The 22,003-nt window shown below is 32.3% G+C and overlaps 1 protein-coding gene across 2 annotated transcripts in view; it reads left to right on the top strand.

The window, feature by feature from the left end:
* LOC122720791 (rho GTPase-activating protein 7) overlaps positions 1–22,003 on the top strand; it is a 330,364-nt gene that overhangs the window by 130,040 nt on the left and 178,321 nt on the right. For both annotated transcript variants that reach the window (XM_043947768.1, XM_043947769.1), the window contains one exon: positions 3,211–3,253. In XM_043947768.1, the coding sequence (XP_043803703.1) occupies positions 3,211–3,253 (43 nt within the window). The remainder of the gene's footprint in view (positions 1–3,210; positions 3,254–22,003) is intronic.

Below are 22,003 nucleotides of genomic sequence, written 5' to 3'. Positions count from 1 at the left end.
AAAACAGGAAATAAATTCATGGAATCGGAATTATCGAAATTTTTTTGAAGTTATGCAGCTTATAAAAGAAAAAAGAAAATTAATTATTGGTTATTTGTTCGAGAAATATTTGCAATTGTGTTCCAGTTTTTCTTTTTGAAAATTTACAATTTAAACGTAATTAAACAGTTTATCGTTTCGTATTTTGCGGTGAAGGACAATTAATTTCGAATATTTTCGTAATACATATTCTCGTCTTAAATTTCGTATCTCTGAAATGCAAATGAAATGCTAAAATGATGCTGCATGCATATAACAACTGTTTCTACTGGAGATTAATAATATTACATTCACATCGATGATTTTGGTAAAATGCGGTTCCATTTAATAGGATGTATGTATTAAATGCAATGCGATTATATCGAGGTGAATTCGAATTTGCTTTCTAACTTGATTCTATTTGGCGCAATTAAATTATATGACGTTATTTTGATGAACGAAATATCTCTGTAAAGTGAAATCCAAATTAATCTAGAAATCTAAAATTATATTTATTAATACAACAATTTATAATGTTTAAATTAAATTTAAATTAAATTCTTAAAATTCAAAATTGAATTCTTTTTTTTTTTTTTTTCCTTTATGGAAAAATTTTCCAAATATCAATGAAGTAAGATATATTAATGCTTATGATTTTATTTTCTATTTACAATCATTATCAATTAATCAATTTTTATTACGTCGTTATCGATATTTTTCTCAAAATCTCTTTGTCAACATCAAAACTAATTATCCTTAATAACATTTATCCCCATTTATTGTCTCTTTTCTTTTAACCTTTTCCAGATATGCATACATAATCTCTTACGAAATTCTTGCTCTCTAACATTTCGGTAAAGTTTTGAAAGTATGAAAAATAATATTAGAATACGTGCAATATTAAATGAAATCAATAAAATTCTACGTAAAAAATAATTTTAAACAAAACAATCGTTAATCTATAGATTGGAAATTCATATACTGGCACGATATTTTATATTTTTCGTACAGAGAAATATAAAATTATAAAGGATAATATCGAGTATAAGCCATTTAAATATCGAAAGAAATGATTGTGAATGGATTAAAAAACATGAATAATAAAAAATAGGGAAATATATTCACCCACAGATTCGGATAAAATTGAATTCGCGAGATCTATAAATACGAAATGAAGAATATATTATAAAAAGTTTATTTTACAAATACGAACTATTTTAATATTCCAAGGCGTTGACATTTCAAAGCTCATAATCCAATCAAACAAGAAAATATCTTTCAGCTCTAAAAAAATGTCGAAAGAAAATTCATTATTATTTTTAAAATTAACTCTGCACCAGAGCTGAATAAAATATCATTTTAATATAATAAATACCGGATAATTCTATTTTATAATTCTTTGAAAATGAAATATTTTATTTGATACGGAAAAATTTTTAAATAGTAATTGAAAATACCATTTTATTCGGATTTTATATTAAAATATTTAATTTATCTTAATTTGTTTCCTTTATTTTAAATATTATTGCTGAAAGTAATGATTCCCATTCAATACATTTATGAGTATATATTGATTTTCTAATCTCTCTTTATATATCGTGTACTAAAAATGGTAATACAACTATTATTTATACCATTATTTACAACTTGTCCTCGCCTTAACGTCTTGCAATATCTCCACAATAAAAATGACGCAGTTCTTAGATTTCAAATCAAAGAACTGCGTCATTACAATATAATAATTTTACTTTATGCCAGATTATTAAAATAAAATACTCAACTTTGTGGTTCGTATCGTTAAGGATAAAAATATTTTATTCGTTGAAATTTTACATCTTATTTAAAATACCATTTTTATTTAAATACAATCCAATATTATTATTATTTATTTCCCCAAATATTAAATATCAGCGTTATCACTTGTCTTTTATTAATCGACACGAATATATAATCGAAAAAATTATATCGTTTCGTGCAAAGAACAAGTTTATCAAAGCGTAGAAAACGTGAATTTAATAACAACACATCATATCCCCGTCTATTTTCCATAAGAGGGAGGGGGTTAGAATGTCGCCAACCCACACGTTGCCCTTTTTTTTTTTTTTTTTTTTTTTTTTTTTTTTAATGAAATCACGCACAATTAAATTATAACACACATAACGATGTTAATCGCTGAATCGCTTTCCTCCACGATAAGGTCATGGTCGTACGTTTGTTTCGACGCTGTGTTCGATATCTCGACGTATGTAGGTCATGGTTCGATCTCTTCCGCTCTCCCGTTTCCCCATTGCCAACCCCGTGGCCATTTTCTCTCCCTTTATTTTTTCCTCTCCCCAACGAAGCACGCTCCCCACGCATCGCGGAGCTTTAATTGCACGTAAAATATGATGATGATACGCGCCCACGTAAATTTCGACATAGCCAATTAAGCGTCAACACGATTTGAGAAAATGCGCAAATCGGTTGGCCATCAACCGATGCTAATTTTATATAAATTTGCTCGTTACCCCTGATTTAATTAATAATTCGGTCGAGGTTGTGCACGTTTTGTCGGAATTATTTGGCGGAATTAAACGTTTTAATTTTAATACGAGAATCGAATTTTAATTTCGTAGAATTTTCATTGCTTTTTTTTTTTTTTTTTTTTTTTTTTTTTTTTAATTGGTCATGATTTCGTTTGTCCGCGTTTCTTGAGAACAAGAAAAAAAGGATATTCAACAAACGCATTAAAAAATAATAAGACGACGAGCCTTTGAAGGAATGTTATTGAGCTAGATTTGAAACTTGCCTGAGATGTAGAAATAAAACTTCGTCTGAAATGCCAGCGCAAAGTAACAGGAAATTGTTATGCAAATAGGAGGAAATTTACACGTTCAACCTGCTTTACCGTGCATTTTCCTTCGCGGAACGAGAGAAAAGAATAGACGATAACTGCGAAATGAGAATCGTCGCACAAAGAATTCCGTTTCTACGGTTTTATTCGAAGTGAAGTACAAGCTTGATGTACAATTAGGGTTTGTTTGTTTTCACGAAAAAAAATTCAATCTTGATACGTAAATACTACGAAATAGAGGAATAAAAGGAGATCAAATTCGAGTCACGATATATTTTTCCCAAGCATAGTTTAGAAACTTGATGTTATTCTATAATGATCTACTTTCAAACTGATCGAATTCTTTCGTTTGATTGCAGAGTTTGCAGCAACCACGCTCGCAGTCGGAACGCCAGCTATCAGGTGAGTTTTATATGTAAGCATACAATTTTTTGCAGTGAAGAATTCGAATTATTATTTCATAATATCTCTGAGTTGAAATTTTAATGGTAATTCGATATTATTAATATTCATCGTTCATTTTTTTTCAAATTAAATCTCGCGTATCGATGCATACGATTCTTCTTTTTTTTTTATTAATATTTCAAAATATTTTCCATTATTTGCTCGCGTGTCATAATTGCAAATATATTTTAAAGAATAATTTCGAAACACACGGAGAAAGAATTCGAAGATATTATTTCCAATATTATGTTTCAAACAAATTCGGTTGAAAAATAATCAATGATGCTCCAATATGTATCCTCATAAATTCATCGTTCAGGAAATTAGAATTCTATTTTATATTCTCTATTTGAATCATTATGGATCCAATAACGAAAGATGAAATAACGCAGCATGTCATATCGAATTTTCATATATACAGAGGAAACCATACATCATATTTATTTTCGTAGCTAATTCAAAAAATCCCACGAACAATCACATTTTACAATTATTCTTCGCCATATTAAACCTTGTTTATCAATAATGTTTTATTATAGATGACGTACATTCTAAAGAATCATCGAATTTATTGTATTTCCAAGTATTCAGGTCTGATATTCGATATTAGTTTTGAAGCTGTACTACAATTTTTTGATAATCGACTGGCAAATCAGAATATAATTATTAATTATTTTTCGATCACTTTCATCTTCGTATTTAGTTATAAATAAAAAGTTAAAGTAGAATTATAGGAGTAGAATATTTCTTGGATATCTATTTACGTAGTAGTATATTTGAATTTGGAATTGATAGTATTATATCTTCAAGGAAGAGTATGAGTCAAAACAGAATGACTAACTAGGAACAACAATATCATATCCACCTGAAAATTGAAAGAAGTAAAGATTTTCTTGTCACTTTAAATACTAACAAATAAAAAGACAAAGTTATAAACTTTCAGATTCAAGTATACACAGACAGATATACCAATATAAATAATTTTTCGCCAAGATGCACTGTAATATCAGCGTTTAGAAACTCGTCGCAACCCCTTTTCTCTCCTTTTTCCCTTTTCCCTTTGGATTCTATTTCCGTCGAACGCTATTTCATTCTTCTCGGCCGGTGATTTATTCGATCGAAGCCCGGCCAATTTGTCGCCTTCGGCGCGAGAATGAAAGTAGCCGGTGCTACACGTCCCGCGAGACCCGCAGGTTAATTCTTAATTTCAACCTTGGGGTCAGCACACCACCTCCCACCGGAAGCCTTAATCACGACCAACGTCGCGTTGCTCGAGAAAGCAATTAGCGCTGTCCCGCGAGCTCGTCGATAATTAATTAAACTTTCGCGATCGATCCAGCCGATGTTTCTACGACCGACTCTGTCCGATACGCGGATTGCACGCCAGTTGTTCGCCTTCTATTAGCCCTCTTTCACGCGTGTGTGATTTTCAGATAGAGAAGGTTGGATTAGATTAATTTTTCTTTTGATTGAATAATGAAATATTATTAAGAGGATTGGAGAAGGCACGCACTGTCGCTCGAAAGTGGATACTTTCTTATTCTGAATAATAGTTTTGAGCTTTGTAAAAAGGATTTGTTTTTTTCTTTTGGTTTTTCGTAATTGTTAATTGTTATGTGTACAAAATTATCTTTTAATATAATTTCGTAAAGATAAAATGTTGATAGGTGAATAATAAATAATAGTAGAAGTAATAAAGATTAATTTTAGTTACGATGGTAGATAGATTTAAGCTTTATGCGTTGCGTATGTTCATTTGTTTTTTTAAATATCTTGCACGTTTATTCTTTTTATTTATTTATTAACAATTAGTCGGTTCTATTTATCATAGGTGAATCACAGTGCACGAATTTCTCATTAAAGAGAATTTTTCCACATCGATGTTGAGTTATTAATCATTAGGATCTTCCATGTAGATCTTCCATAATAATACTTTGTGATAATTTTGACAAAAACCTTTTCGTGAAAAAATCTCTTTCAATATTTCAAGTATTTTTAAATATTCCATGACATATTTCGAAACATAGATTCTTTGACGAGAAAATCAGTAGCGTGGAAAGCTGGCGTGGAAATTTGGTACAGAGAGATCGATGAAAGGGCGGAAAGTAGAAGAATCGAAGATACATGCCACCTGTAGACTCGTTCTACTTTAATCTTCGATCCAACAATATGTTTCGTTCGTCATTTTGCCCCAAAAATAACGTAGATATAATTCCTATTGAAATTCACAATTTAATAATAAAAGAAACGAATGTCGAACTGGAATATTGATTTAGCTATTATTATTTGAATAAAAATCAGATTCGAATCCTATATTTTATTTTAAATTAGTAATTAACAGAGGAAAGAGTTTAATCCTGTTATCTTTGTCGAGTCTGTACCAGTTGAAACGAAGTTTACATTTATATAAATGCATACAGTATATCTGTTTTAAATGTATATTATTTCTATAATAGTAAGTATCAAAAATACGAAAATAAAAATTGAATGGAATCAAGAGGCATACATTTTCAAAAATCTAACGCATATGTATACGTAATTTTAATCGTACATTATACCCTATATAATATTCATAAAATCATTTTTTTCCTCACTTTTGTTCCTCGTGAAATTCTGTAAAGATACAATGTAAAAAAGGACGACGATATTAATACGCCATTGTACTTTTCAGAACTTTTCAAGAACGAAATGTTCGTATCGCAAAATATTCGAATGCTAAGACGTTCATAAATTACATATCTTCGAGAACATATTCTTACGGAGCAAATATTGACACACATTCATACTGATATATTAGAGAAATTGACGTGCACGTCGATGCGATTATCGAAAACATTATTTCATAACACACTGTATCGATCTTCCGGTACCGGACCGAGAGAAACTATCTTCTATCGAATCGATACGATTCAAAAGGGGGTGTGCCGATGCGAATTAACGTTGCAAGATTATTATTCGTTTCCATCCACGGAGCATAAAGATGATATATATCACGCATTTCCGCGCCAAGAATGTGTGTCACCGGATATTATCGATTCAGACGCACGTGTTAGAAAACGCGGACGTCGCGCTCGAATTTGAATATCGGGCCTGCAATTATGCAAATTTCACTATGCCCGTGATTTATTGGGATTCTTCTCGGGAGAAGGAAGAAAACACGGAGAAGGCGTATATCATGGTTTGGATTACACATTAATGGGAATTTTATTACCATCTTTTCCTTTATTACCTGCTGTTAAATGATGGATGGGGGATGTATACCATGCTTTTTTTTCCTTTTTTTTTTTTTATTTGAACGATTTTTATTTTCAGTTTTACACGCGTGTTTACGAATCTTGATTCTCTTCATTTGACCCTCATCGACTGTTTTACAATGATGGATGACGGAATTATTGCGAACACAATTGGAAATTATCGTTTGAGAGGAATCTCGTTAGAATGGAACGAGAATGGAATTGAATCTAATTTGATAAGAATATATATATATGATAATAGAAAAAATGATCAATATAAAGTAAATATATTTTATATTATAATTAGAATTATAAAATCAATATTAAAATTATAATCTCTTTTTCTTTAAATTAGAATTGGATATTACTTTTATTTAATATTCGATCTTAAGCGAATATTTAAAATCGTTAAAAAGACAGATATTTTCACTTCCATTCTTCAAGTATTTATAATAATTTGATTATCCACCGTATTATTAGATTTTTATTTTCTCTGGAGTTGCTATTTCAAGAAAATTGTGAAAACGAGTGAATATTTAACGCATGTTGTTGCACGAAAGTTCGCTGTTGTAACGAAATGTAAAATTATGATGTAATTATACGAGGGAACTATGTTAAATTTGAAACTGCTTGAAATTCAATGAAGTTACAAATCTAGGTACTTTTGTTAGAAATTGGATAATTTGAATACACGATGTACAGATTTCATCCTATCTATTTTTAGATTTTGTGTACGTATATAAACTTCGAACAGCCATAATTTATGGTGAAACGTGTATCGTTCGTGTTTTAAACCAAATTATCGAAGACCACTCATTGCTCTTCAACACAATAATTAAAAATCGATACGACGAAGCATAAGAGTAAATACAAGCGAAGTTTATGCCTCGAGAATTCTATGGAATATATTTTTCAGACAATCGTAATCAAACGATACTTCATTTCCTTGTATTTCAAATAATTTTTCGTCCATAAAAAAAAAGAAAAAAGAAAATGTTTTTTCAGCGTATCTTAAATGAAGCCCTTAAACGTCTCTTTGAAAAAATGGAGCATCGAGTGCAACCGATAGCCTATCGATAATCGAATACTGGAGACAAGTGCATTTTTTTTTTTTTTTTTTTTTAACATATTTTTGATCTTTGAATTATTTCCCTTTTATACGAAGGAATTATTCCAAGATAATTAAAAGAGACAAAAGTTTTTCCTGTAATGAGTTCAAACTCATTACAGTGGAATTTTTATTCCACTGGAATAATAGAGAGATATATTCGCTTTTTCTGGGAAGATTAATGGAATAATAATTTAAAAAAGTAAAATTAAATATAAATAAATTGATCATATTCTATTTGCTTCTCAAATTATCTTCCAATTCCATGAATACTTTAGAATGTGAAGATATATCTTCATTATTATTTCGCAGTGTTCATTGTGAAAATTTAAATTATTATTAATATAGAATGATATTGAAATAGCAAAATATAATATTCGAAATAATAAAACATTTGAATAGTGGATATGAAAGCTTTAATCGATTATTCCATTTGCTTCTATGAGAAACATTTTACTGTTAAAAGAAAAATTTGTTATCATTACTGTCACCGTTAAAAGCCCTTCACGAGTATTTGCATTTAACTCGGTTTCAAGAAAAGCAAGATCGATGATGGTGAAATTACACCAGCTTTTGTCATTTTACACAGCGTTTTGTCATTTTTCTAGATTGCACGACGTTACACGTTTGTGACCCTTTCCCTGCAATATTTCACGTGAATATTCCCTCGTTTCGAGGCATCCCAATCTAGATATACGTTATTTTTCCTCAGGAAAGGACGCTGCAAGAAACAGGATACATCTTTCTCTGAAACGAATTACCATAATCATAGAGCCGATAAATGTATTAATCACGTTTATCCTGTGTAAAAAGCGGTCGCCGGCGAATTCTATACTCGTTTTACCTGAAATTAATTATACGAATACGTTTATAAGCCTCAAGGATTATTGTATATACATAGGTTTAAACGAAAAGTGGGTCAAGTCTACTTCAATAAACCTCTGTTAGTGCGATCTCAAATCCTCGTGCGACCAGCTCGTTCGTACATTGATGAATTCAATTGCTGTGCGGTTATTAATCAATTAGCGATTTATACATTTATCACGCATGTATTAATTACCATGAGCATCAACAAAATATTTTTATTTTTCCGATCGAGAAGTTGATAGGTTTTTTTTTTTTTTTTCATTCGAAAATGCGAAAACCTGTTTAATTTATTTTTAATCATTTATCAATTAATTAAAAAAAAAGGCAATATTACTTTGACGTTTAAAAAATTGGTTTAAAAAATTTCTTTGTTCGTTTTTTCCTTTTTTTCTTTTTTGCTTGTCGAAAAAATTCAATGGATTTTGAAGAAAGTTTCAATCGTGTCGGTGAAATGTTAGAGTTTTTCACTGAGTTATATTATTTTCATTGAACGTTTGAATTGTAGATGGATTTAGAAGATGCTTCGAATCACGATTGATTATTTTTTGAAATGTAAACTTATTTCATCCCGATACGTTTTGCTTTTTATTGTTCTTTGAGAGTTTTAACGGGTTTATGAAAGAAAGATTTATACATATATCTTATAGATTTTTAATTTTCGATACAGTCTTTTGTACTCTATTCGATCATTATTATTAAAAAATGCGTTATTTTACATTATCTTGAAGATAAAAATAATTCCCTTAGTTTTTCGTTATATTTGGATGGACTGGTTTATAATGGAAAGTTTTAATCCTATAGATATTCATTTTCCGTGAATATTTTCTTTTTATTTAAAGCAAATTCATCTTATATTAGCATACGAATCAAAATTTATTTTCAGTTTCCTTCATTTATATTTCGGATCATACAAATTTCTGCATAATCGGATCTCTTTTCAATTCCCCTTCGAAATCTCGTTCGATCTTTGCCCTCCCTTCAAGGATCTAATTTTCTCAATATCATCAATAAAATTCAAATTTCTTCCCAACTTGAGTTTACTCTTAAGATCTGTCGTCATATTTCAAAGAAACTTTATCAATTAATTATCCTCTCTTATAATTATTAATTCATTCACTGACGTAATCATTTTCTTTATTAAACAGAATTATATAATAGCTTTAATATCTCAAGCTTCCTTGACTATATAATATACCAATAATATATAATCAATTATAAAAAATATCCTATTCTAAGAAAAAATTATTCGATCCTTGAAACAAAAAGTTCAAATATTCATTTAAAAGTAAAAGATACGTAACGTGCAAATTCATTTATCTCTATCCAGAATAACCAACAACTCGACATTCGTTCTTCATGACAAATATTAATTTTCGTGAAATTTTATCATATTACGAAGATAATATTATTACAAGTATAATAATATAATTAATCATTCTTTTTAATAATATACACAAGCATCTTCATCAAGATGATACAACAAAATTTCACGAGAATTAACACAATTAATAATCAATATCCTCCCTCCCCCAATAAACAGCGAACGTATTAATAAACGAAGCTCGGCCTAAAATTTCACCCGAAGAAATTTTCGCCTCGCGAACACCGAAGAGAAAATCGATCCTTCGAAAAAGCGAACGTATCGGCTCTGCAAGCAGCTCGTCCCACTCACGCAGAGTGGTTGGCGCGTAACCCACGTCTCCAACGTGTATCGAGCAGGTGATTTGATCGAGGGAGAGGAGAGGAGGAGGGGGAGAAAAAAAGAAGAAGAAAAAAGAAAAGGAAAAAGAAAAAAAGGGGGGAAAAAAAAAAAAGTCGAAGAGACGCTTGCGCTGCGGCGGTGACGGCGGCGGCGACGGTGGCTTTCGTCGGCCAATGGAACACGGTGCCAGTCGTCGCTATCACGAGCACCGCGGCGCTGGCCGCAGTTCACCAAGCGGCGTCCACGCGACTCGCGACGCGCGCGTCTCGCTCCTCGAGCTGGTTATGCGGCTTTCGAGAGGGCTTTTCGACGCTCCCTCGAGGCGAACAATCGTCGTCGTTCTCGAAACTCTGTGCGCGTTCTTACTCGACGCCCGTCGTCCAATTGTCGTCTTATACTCATTTTAGGTATTGTATCTATCGATCAGTAGTAGTGCTTCGGCCTTATGTGAAACGATCGTGATCGATCTTGGGAGAGTATGCATCGAACTGGATTTATCGATCCAATTTTTCTCTTTTAAATATTTTATCTGTAGATTTTTTTAAACCCATGTTTATTTATATATATATAACGGTATATGTAATGGTGGTTTTTAAATTTTGAAATTTTGAGTGGAAATGGAAATTTCGCGGGGGTGGTGAATTGAAATTCGCGTGGCAGCGCGCCAATTCTTTCGTTCGGGTTGTATGTAATTTCTTTGTGTTATGTCGTTGGTTTTTTTTTTTTTTTTGTATGTGGTAGATACTCGAAGATTTGTTGGAATTTAAAATTTCTTTAGGCAGATTATGTGTAGTGATTGTAGGTGGGTTGTTTCGTGAATTGTATTTTTTGCGCGCCAATTTCTTGGGAATTATAAGATAGGTGGTAGGCTGAGTTTGATATTTCTTTGCGATTTTAGATTGTTTTAAGGTGATATTCTTCAATAATATTGTGGATTAATTTATTAGATATTGATTTAATAGTGATTTAATTTAAAAGGGATTAAACGAAATTGGGGATGTTTATTCTTTATTTTTCGATAGAAAAATTTTGTTCTAATGAAACTTGTAAATTTTATTGTCGTATCGAAGTTTATGAAGTAGAGGTAATTTGTAATCATTTGACACAAATCTTATTATATTATATTGGTAATAACGCAAATAATGCAAATTGCATTTTATTTTAAATGTAAACACGAATGTGAAACATCGAATTATTTTCCTATGCAAATAATTTCCTCTTTTAATGATATCATCTTTGTTTTCTTTTCTAAATATCTCGAATCACTTTCATTTGTTCAGATTTCAATTTCAAAAATAGATAAGACTCAATTATTTCCAGGGGGGAAACTTTGTATCAATGTTTCTATTGGAAAAATTACATAATATTTTCATGAATAAATTTTATCTTTTCGCATTGTTAGGAAGATTGCTAATTAAATTATCCTAAGACGCATTCCTATTCATTGATCAAACTATACACTATAGTCACACAGATTACGTAACAATCGATTTATTAATTAAGAAACCTTTTCTAATTTTATTCCCGGTATAACTCGTAACATGCTTACAATCGTTCCCCTTGGAATCTTTTTTCCAAATTATTTTTATTTCAACGAAATTTTTTAAACGAAACGTTTAGAAAAGAAGGAAGAAGGAAAATTTATTCCTCCTGGTATTTAAATTAATAAGAATGCAAATTTTACATTTTACTTCTCTCCTTGACACGTTTCAACGAGTTAAAAAATTTTCAACAAAGTGAGCATTAATTATGCAAAGTTAAGGGTGCACGTTAGTCCAAGAGGGTATCATAATTAAGGAAAACACAGTTTTTCCCTTGCCGTGTTCGTGTTACCAGCATTCGTGTGTGCAAATAAAAATGTCTAGCCTTCGTGACTAAGGACTTTTACGAAAGCTTTTCTTTCATCTTCAAGCATTCATGAAATTCACAATTACAGCTCAAAGTGCTTTCGCAGAGAAACGAGTCCTGAGGGAATTTCCCTTTCGAGACGCGTTTAAACGTGTAACTTTTCGAAATTCGACTCGAATCGTTGGCGATAAATATATCTATTAATCAAGGAAATCGATCAATAAGAAGTAATAATGATAAATACAAGTAATAAATACTTGTTTTCATCAAAAAATTATTCAAAACTCATTATACCATAAACATGTCGATAAATTGATGTCCGATCAAAAATATAAATAATTGATATTAATTGATGAAAATGATTAATCGTTTGCTGATTGATCGATTGCACACGGAGACACACAATTTTGCATTGATATTTTTCATGCATATTGATTTTATTATTAATCTTATTCGTATATCGTATATTGGAAAATTCATTGGAAAATAACTAATATGAAATTCTGTGAAATCTGTATTTTAATTAAATTTCAAGTCAATCAATCTCGGTAAATATCTGAGGAAAATTCTATGAAAATCAATTTTATTGTTAATCTTGGTTATAATGAGATCGTTATCGTGTTTAAAAATTTTTAACGAAGAACGAGATTATTTAATGAAGAATTTAAAATCCGATTACATCCCAATATTTTATATTATTGGCAACGCTTATTTTTTTTCTTTTTTTGAAATATAAAGGAAGAAAAGCTTGCAGATTTTTTTATTAAATATGACAAAAGAAGGATTGTGATTCGAAGGATGTTGGCAAATACGTAATACGTATATAAGAAGCACAGTTTATAAAATTCACAAGTGCTCGAGAACTGTTGGAGGAAGAAAAGTAATTTTGAATGAAAGAAAAGATCTTAAAAGCATAAAAGAAAAAAATATTTTTCAACAAGAAAAGATGGAATCTCGAATCACAATGAAAGAATAAAAAAATATTCTTTGGAATGAAAGAATCGTCTAATATGTACAAAAGTTCATAAAAAATGAAAGAAAAAAAAAAAAAAAAGAAATTGCGTTTAGATGGGAAACAATTGCACGATTTTTCGATAAAATCCATGTGCAACTTTCACGTCGTTCGAAAGGGGACCATTGGAATGGACGAAGTTAAATATATATCCGCGATGAGGTCTACTCGCAGGACCATAAAATATTTACTGTGGCGTGACACGAAGTCAAAGAGGCAGACTTTATTGACAGACGAAACGACGAAGCTTACAAAATTTATCCTCCATTAATTCTCCATCCATTTGCGTTTCATCCCAATTATTCATCGACCGTCTCTCTTCCTGTTAACCGGTCGCGACTTTTATTAAGTCGGTCTCGGCTCGATCCACCATTGAGTTTCATATGCATGTTTCACAAATTTAAATGCTTTCTAGAAATTCGATTGTCATCTAATGGGATACCTGTGAATATTCTATTAGTCTTGAGCTTCGAATCTTGTTAAAACGGTAGTTTGAGAAATATTTTTTCAAGGGAATTATTCTTAGCAGTTTCGAGTTTATGTCGTTTCTAGTAATCTTTTAATCTTAATTTGACTCGTTTCATTCGGAGGATTTTTTCTGTATTTGTCTTTGAGAGGATCAGATCTAAGCATTCTAAGGAATCTGTAATTAATTTATTTTTGAAATAATGAAAATAATTCATGAAAAGTTATATTTGCAATTAAGTAATTTATTTTTTATGATTAATAAATTATTTATTATTTGTTACTACCATTTTCATTATATTACTAATGTAGCCATTTAAAAGATTAAGAAACGAGTGTCATTTTTCAGATAATCGGTTCTTTAATCCATCATTTATTTGTTCAAGTTAAGAAGATCAATTGAAAAGCAACAATAATGATCAAATAATTATTTTTAAATCATCGTTTAAAATAAATTTTACCCAAGTTTGGAAAAAATACTGAGAGCTGACATTTAGTATTAGAAAATATTAGATTCGAGGGATTAGAATTCTGGATTTCAGTCAGAAAATTTCATTCTTGCTAATCTAATTTCCCTGTATAGCCCAACCGCATTTGGTTAGGCTGCATGTAGGCGGGAAATTCAATTTTGTTACTTGATGCGATAGAGATGCGCTTCGAACAAACGTCTTTGGTAAAGTTCAAAGGTTTTCCACGAGATGCATCGGTGACAGTGATCACCTATAGACGCTCAACCTCGAACACACTTGAATAAATATCGGATACAAATAGGTTTCGATCTTATATGCTTTGACATCAGGTCGCGCAGGATATTCGGAACGAGGAATGCATTTTCAATTCGAATTATGAATCCGATAGTGTAGTATCCTTATATACGTGACTTTGGTAAATCTATTTTCTTCCTCGACTTGTAAATCGATCTGTAGATACCAATTGAATTCTCGTACTCCATTTCAAGTGATATAAAAATAAGAATGAATCAAATATTGATGTAAATCTTATTATTAAAATATATATATATAGATTAATTTGAAACACTCTCTTCAAATTACTAAATCAAATTAGATGTATCTAATACTATTTTATTTCCATCTCTAAATTTTTGATACAAAAACTGCAGAGAAATAGAACATTCTCTACAAATTACTTAATCATCGTACTCAACTGTAATTATCTCCATCGCTTAATTTCCTTCTACTATCAAAATTCACATAAATATTCAACAATGCATTTACCAGAATTAAATCCAATTTATCGCTCTATTTATCTACGATCTTTCCCTTCTTTCCTCCCCCCATCATCGATTAATTATCGAGGAGAGCACGGTCGATTAAATTTCAGTAACTAGTCACCGAGCGAAGCAGTCCGTACAGGAAGCGATCTGTCATTAATTAGCGAAGTCGATCGAGCACTCTCGAATCTGTCCCGTGTCAATTATCAAATGACATTTCGCGACAATACCGAATTAAGATCGATCTCTCTCGATCGTAACGGGAGATAAAGGCGTTATTGTTCGGCTTGGCCAAGTATTTAATCTTTGCCATTAACGCTTTTGACCACCTTGGCCTCGGCCGATCGCGGAGAAAGGTACGAGGAGCCGTATTCGAGTCGTGTTCCGCGGCATTGTCTTCGATCCTCGATCTCCATAGATTCTGTTGAAAAGGAAATTCCTCGGTGAGAAAACGTAACTGGCGACGTCTCGAAAGTAGGCTAATCGGAAGTTGGATACAGTTGCCTGGCTGTTCTCGTGATGAGAATGATGATGTTTTACGACAACCAATTGCCGGGGGAAGTCGTTATTTTCAGTTAGAGACTTTTTAGGAACTGTCATGGGAGAATGATTTAGTAAACGCGCACACCGATACTCTTTGCGAGTGGAAATGGGTTTCCAGTTTGTTTCGTAGATGACACGTTTCCTTTCGCAAACATGGAAATGCGCTTAAGTGAAATGGAGAAGTGGATGGAGATGGCTTTCGAAAATTCTCTCTCTTTTTCTCTTTTGTATAATTTCAATAAATAATCCCCGGATATTTAATTTAAAGATTAATAACGCGGTTATTCGATTTTGAAGATTCGATCCAAATATCCAAATGGTTTGGAATAAATCGATTTATTTGTTCAGAGATCGGCTCTTATTTATAACAAGATTTATTAACGCGTTTTATATCGTCCTAGATTTACAAAACGAGCTGGTTAACGTTTCGAATGCCCCTCTAAATACGTATGAATCAGCATCTGCCAACGTCGAAGGGGCACAGTCCCTTCGAAACGATTACACTTTCGAGAAATTTATATTTTCGGCACGATGGAGGCTTATTTTTACCCGCGTTTGATCGTTCCACCAGTTTAAACTTCATTCCTGACATTTCGACGCTCTTCATTCCGTACTCGTTAGAATCTCAAAAGGGTTATTCAAAAGTATGCTTTCTGAATATTTTCTTCGATAATAAATTATCAAGAATGAAATTTCTATTTTAAACTTCGTTAAATTAAATTTATTCATCTCATCCTTTTCTTATAAGAATTTATTAACGATAGATACGTGGATTTTTTTTTTTTTTTTGTTAGATTATTGAAGATAAAGATCTATCGATTGTACTTCGTTAAAACGAATAGTTTTACGTTAATTCAAAACCAATAATTCCTGGATTCGATATATTAATTATCTATTATAGATATTCTTACGTTTAATAATTATTTATTAGATTACTCTTCATCATATGGTCAATAATTCAATATTTTCCATGTGTATCATTTAATTTATAATATCATTGCTCTCATTCAAAAAATTTCATCAAGATTAAAATTATTTGAGTTAAGAAACATCTGTCTCGTCTCGGTAGGCGAAATCGAACGGCGACTTTTATCCATCGGGTTTTTTTAAAAATAAAAACCCGGATCGTTACACCGGGACAATCGAGCCACGATTTGTCACCGAGTTCTGGTCGAACGCGCTTGAACCTCCTGCCCGACTGACGATTTCACAAGCGTGACCGATTAGACAACCAGTTTTACCGGCTTATAAACAATCCGCAACGAACGATAGCGCTAATCGAGCGTACGCTGACACCTGTTTCGATCGGCCAGTAAATAACGACGAAAAGAAAGTTATTTGGCACACCGTCCGCGCGACCTGTATCTCTCGACTCAACGACGACACCATGAATATTAATAAGACCCCGTTGCAATTAGTTTCACTGGAAATTGGATTTTAGAAGTTTACTGCTTTGGCTAATGACCATTCGTCACCGAGTTAGAACTTAACTGTTTTCCGCTGATTACCAACTCTCCTTTCTCAAAGAGAGTGTACATGTATATATATATATATATATACATATCTTTCCGGATTATGATCTTCTTTCTGATCTTCTTTATATGCGCGTATATAATTTTATCATCTTTGATAAATAATTTTTTCTTCTCGAAAAAATTTACGTTTAGTCGAGCGTGGTGGAAATTTCATTGAGATCAGTTGATAAAATGGCGATTTTCATGTATGTAGCTCGTTTTAGGAACATTAATCGAAATCCATAAAATGTATTTTTGAAATTTGTATTAAACGAATGGAGGGGTGACGAAGAAAGTTTAATTTTAAGAAAAGTGTTTGAAGAGTGTCATTGTAACTCTTGGAGTCGCGATAAAAGGAAGGAACGAGGTCTTTCTGCAACAGATTTTTATTCTTCCTGCTGAGGTTTGTTATCGGAAAACACGATACGGTTTTACATGTTCATATCGTGTCGTAGTTCTCTAGGATATTGGATAAAAGAGAACGAAGGGGGGGGGGGTTGGATAAGCCAATCTCCGTGTGCAACTTGTAATCATTCCGACCAATTTTTCGAACACATACATATACAGACACCGTTTCCCGGGAGAAATCGGGGAGTATTCGGGAACGGAGCACAGATAAGCTCATCGTCGCTTATTTTCTCCACTCGCGATTAGATTTGAGAAACGAAATTGATGGAACGCAAAGTAGTTGTGAATGTGAATTTTACGTATCCAGGCTCGATAAACTCGTATTTCACTCAAGATCCCAATAAAAATAATCATCCACGCGACAAGAATTTCCAGTCTACAATCTTGTCGCCTGTCAAGTAGCATTTAATCATCGCGGGGGAAATAAGGCTCTCGAGTCGTGTAAACACGTGTCTTCTTTTCGTTTTCTTCGACGATCCAGCGAAATTCGTTCGATCCCCTTTCGGCGAGACTGAATCCTTCTTTCCCGTTTCGAGCGCGGAGAAAATTTCGCGTCCCGGGAGCGACGACACGCCACCCATGTCACCCTAATTCGCTGGCAAGGTGACAATTAGCGGGCGCTGATACGACAAGCGTAAGCAATTAAAGCTCGGCAGATTTTTCGGCCGAGTGGAATATCCCCGGAAGTGTCGGACGACGGTGAACAAGCGCTAATAGCTTCCTCTGCGGCTGTGTCGCACAGTGTGATAATGCGACAAAGACTCGCCTCACCGGTGGCTAAGCCGCGCGAGAAAGTGACGGTAATTTGCATAAACTGAACCGGTCGTTTTAATCTCGTTGCCAATGATTCACGTTGAAAATTCGAACGAGGGCCCGCTCTTCTAATCGCCTAATTGATTTTTACGCGATGATAATGTTACATATAAATCATCGTATCGAGTGTAATTATCATGATTTCGATGATGATTTCTTTCGATGGATGATCGTTTGTCTCTGGTATCTCGTTTATCTTTTCGTTTAATCTTGCGGGATTGATCCTTGTTTGTCGATATTTTATTAAATTTATTTATTTATTTTTTTTTTTTAAAGATCGTTTCGAGCGTGAAGAGCTTTGATCGTTCAAGATTAAAGTTAAAGTGAGAAGGTCAACTGTGCGAGGGAAAAAATAATTTATCTTGTACGAGAATTTACTTTGCGTGTATCATCGATATGTGAAAATCTCATCGATATTTAACTCTTTTTGAATGCAACGCATTTTGGAAACTACGGCGACCAATACGATGCATAGAATCGGCGAAGTATCAAGCGAGTTAACAATAAATATTCATGAGCGCAGGATAAATAATAAAGCGTGTAACGTAATTGATAAGCAGAGAAATTATGAAAGAGTGTTTATTACTCACATAAAATAAATTATTTTGCTTTGCAGTTGACTTTCAGTGACCTTGAATTCAAGACCTTTTAAACCATAGATTATTAAAACTCGTGTCTTAAAACACTCTGCTATATAATACCGCAAAAAGAAAATATCATGCCATTTAGAAAAAAAATAAGGTCGACTCTCCTGTGTCTTCTATCTATCACCTAAAACAATCGATGCAACTTTCACGTAAATATATTTTTTTCTTTTAACAATTGCGATATTCGAATAGCTTCTTAAATATCTTATCCTTCTATTTTACAGATTTCCATATTTTATTCTATAGTTTAACCGTTGACGATTAATAAAATTACTTCGTAAGTATTTAATTAATAGCGATAATAAATCAAACAAACATATATAATAGAACTCATTATCCAAATTATGAGAATGGAACGAAAGTTTATCAGCAAAGTTAATTATTCACGAGGCGTATCATCTCGATCTTCCCGGTTACGAAGTTTTAACTCTACATATTAAACCGTCTCTGGTAATCGGCTAAAAGTACTATTAAAGTTGAAAACGAGGAAACGTCGAAAGGGCGCGGTTTTCCTCCTTCTTTTTATTTTTTATTTTCCAGATAAACAGATCCGTTTACGTTAATTACAACCCACGATGAAAAACTAGATTAATAAGAAAAACTAGAGAGAAAGAGAGAGAGAGAGGCGGGAATAAGTTCAAAGATGGCAATAACTCGTGTAATGTGAGAGCAATTGGTATAATTGATCCTCGTAAAGATCGTTTAAAAATTTATGGATTCTTAATGTAGGAAATATATTAAAATTTCGTCGTTTTTTTGCTGGCATAAATTAAATTAAATTATGAAAAGAGAACCTCAAGAGATATCTTATTAGGTTTCTTTAAAATATTGTAAAGGATTAAAAAAAGGATTGCAATTTTATTGAAAGTAATATTAGTGTGATCTTGGTCAAAAAATTAGGACGATTTTTACAATTCTCTTATTTTTGCTTCCATTTTGCCAAATATCCAGAACTTGTTTCTTTAAATTCAATTAAGAAAGATTGATGATGCGTTTCAAGTAAATTTCTCAATTAGGTTCATGCAACGCATCGATCACGCGTGTTCATCAGTCTTAAATTTTATAAATTCCAACTCTCGATTATCCATCAATCTCAGAATTAAACGCTGATCCCTTCTTCAAGAAAATCACAATTTATACGATATGACGTTTAATATTTCGAACGAAGAATCCAAGAATCTACGAAATCATCAATCTCGATAACAGTATTAACTGAATAAATCGACACGAAAGGAAAAAAAAAAAAAAAAAAAACTCCTTCGAAGGTTGTGCATGCAAGTTGTGTGTACCATTCGAAAACTCGAACGTGTCGCGGCCGGCATGGTGGTCGAGTCGAAAGTTCGATGGCATGATTAACCAATGTCCTCGAGAGATATGGCGACAGGACCTGTTGAAGTCAAGGGTCGGTGATCCAAGTGCTACAAATCGCTCGTTAGTCACCGTGATTACCGCTTTCCTTCGACAATATATACACACCGCGTCTTTGCCGATAAATCTTTCCTCGCGTTTGTCCTCGCCTCGAGTATTGTCGAGCACAGGTCGCCGTACGCTTTGTCCGCTTACATCCGGTCGAATTCGATCTCTTTGCTCTTATATCAGTTCGCAAACTGATTTCTCTTCTTGTTATTATTATTCTCCGATAGAATTGCAATGGATTTATTTTGGAAACGATGATTATTTACGATGCCAGTGTTCGATTTCTCTATTTTATTAATCGATTATTTTCTTGTAATTTAAAATGTTAATTTTAAAGGAGAGTTCTTTTTTAAATTTTAGGCCTTTTTAATTATCGAATCAACCGTGATTTTTGGTAAATTTATGTAAAGGTATAGAAATATATAGACTTTGCATTCGATAAAGGCAAAATTGAAATTTTTTTTGAGTTGTGCCACTATCAATAAACGGTAATATTAAATTCAATGATCGATGGAAAAATTATTTTTTGTTTTCTCTTGATAATTACGATAGAAAAAGATGCAAGAAAAGTTTATTTTGATTAATAAATATCTAGTTTCTTATTTCTGAAAGATATCAAAGGAAGATGTTGACTTTTTTTTCGAGTTTTATCAAATTATCAAATTATTTTTCTTACTTGGGGTAAATTTATACAGATTTTACCAGGTACACAATTATTATGCAATTTTTGTAGTCGAAGTTGGAATTGCTAGTAGAAAGGTGGAAAGTGTCTGTCGCGAATCGTCGTCTCGAATCTTTGCACCGAGTCAATATTTGATGGCAAGCAATACAGGGTGATATTCGTCTTCTCGAACCTCAAATCCTCGAGAGTTGGAAAAGCGTATTTCGTGGCTGGCCCGTTTTTCGGTATTCCACTGCTCTTCGACATCATATTCCTATGTTCGCAAATAAACGTCTGGTCGACCACTCGATAAATTTGCTCAGAAGCCATGTATTCGATCAACAAAGAACGAATTAGATTTTTTTATTGTATTTGTCGTGGAAAACGATGAAATTAAAAACGCGTTATAAATAGAAAGATCGTGAAATAAGAGAAGGAAAAAGAGACAGGTATTTATTAATTATAAATACAATTACTAAGTAAAAGTAAATCTTAAAAAACATGAATATTTTATTTGAAACATTGCGAATATCGTAATAATTAATATGGAGTAACATTTTTGTTAGAGAATATTTGAAAGGGGCAAAATTTATCTTCAAAATTTTAATATTTTTCATTTTTATATTTTGAATATTATACTCTATTATAAAAAATAAACAATTGGAATGAAAATTGTATGGTAAAAATTTGAGAATTAATTTTCACGCATTCAAAGAGATTTTCCAAAAAAATAAAATGGTCTACACGTACAAGGATTTTCATTAAAATTAAATTTTTGTAAAAGTATGTAAATTTGCTTTGTATACGAATATTTTTACGACTTATATTATATATTTCTTCGTCATCTTTTCATCCACGTATTCGTTGCATACTCTTCCGTACGATCGATCAATTAAAAAAAAACAAATTTTAAAATACCTGTGCTAACTTAAAAAGTTTTTCATGAATTTTGACTTGAGTTCAGCTTGCCATTTACTTTAACACTTCGAAATAACTCGCAAATTTCATCCATTCGATCCAAACGGAAACGTAACTTAATGGGATCCAAGGAATAAACGAAATAAAGTTGCAAAATAATGTTTAATTCGACTCGTATAAATCTTCGATGAAAAGAATGCGAGGCGATACGCAATTTTTCATCCTATTCACAGACAATTTTTCTCGGCCAAAGAGTTTGGCCCATCTTCGAGAATTCTTTCGAATCTCTCTTCGATCGAATGCCGAGGATCGCGTGAAATTG

The sequence above is a fragment of the Apis laboriosa genome, unplaced genomic scaffold (genome assembly GCF_014066325.1).
Source record: "Apis laboriosa isolate Shangri-la unplaced genomic scaffold, ASM1406632v1 scaffold1321_cov151, whole genome shotgun sequence".
Classification (NCBI taxonomy): Eukaryota; Metazoa; Arthropoda; class Insecta; order Hymenoptera; family Apidae; genus Apis; species Apis laboriosa.
Note: the sequence above shows the minus strand (reverse complement) of the source record. Positions and strands in the feature narration are given on the sequence as shown.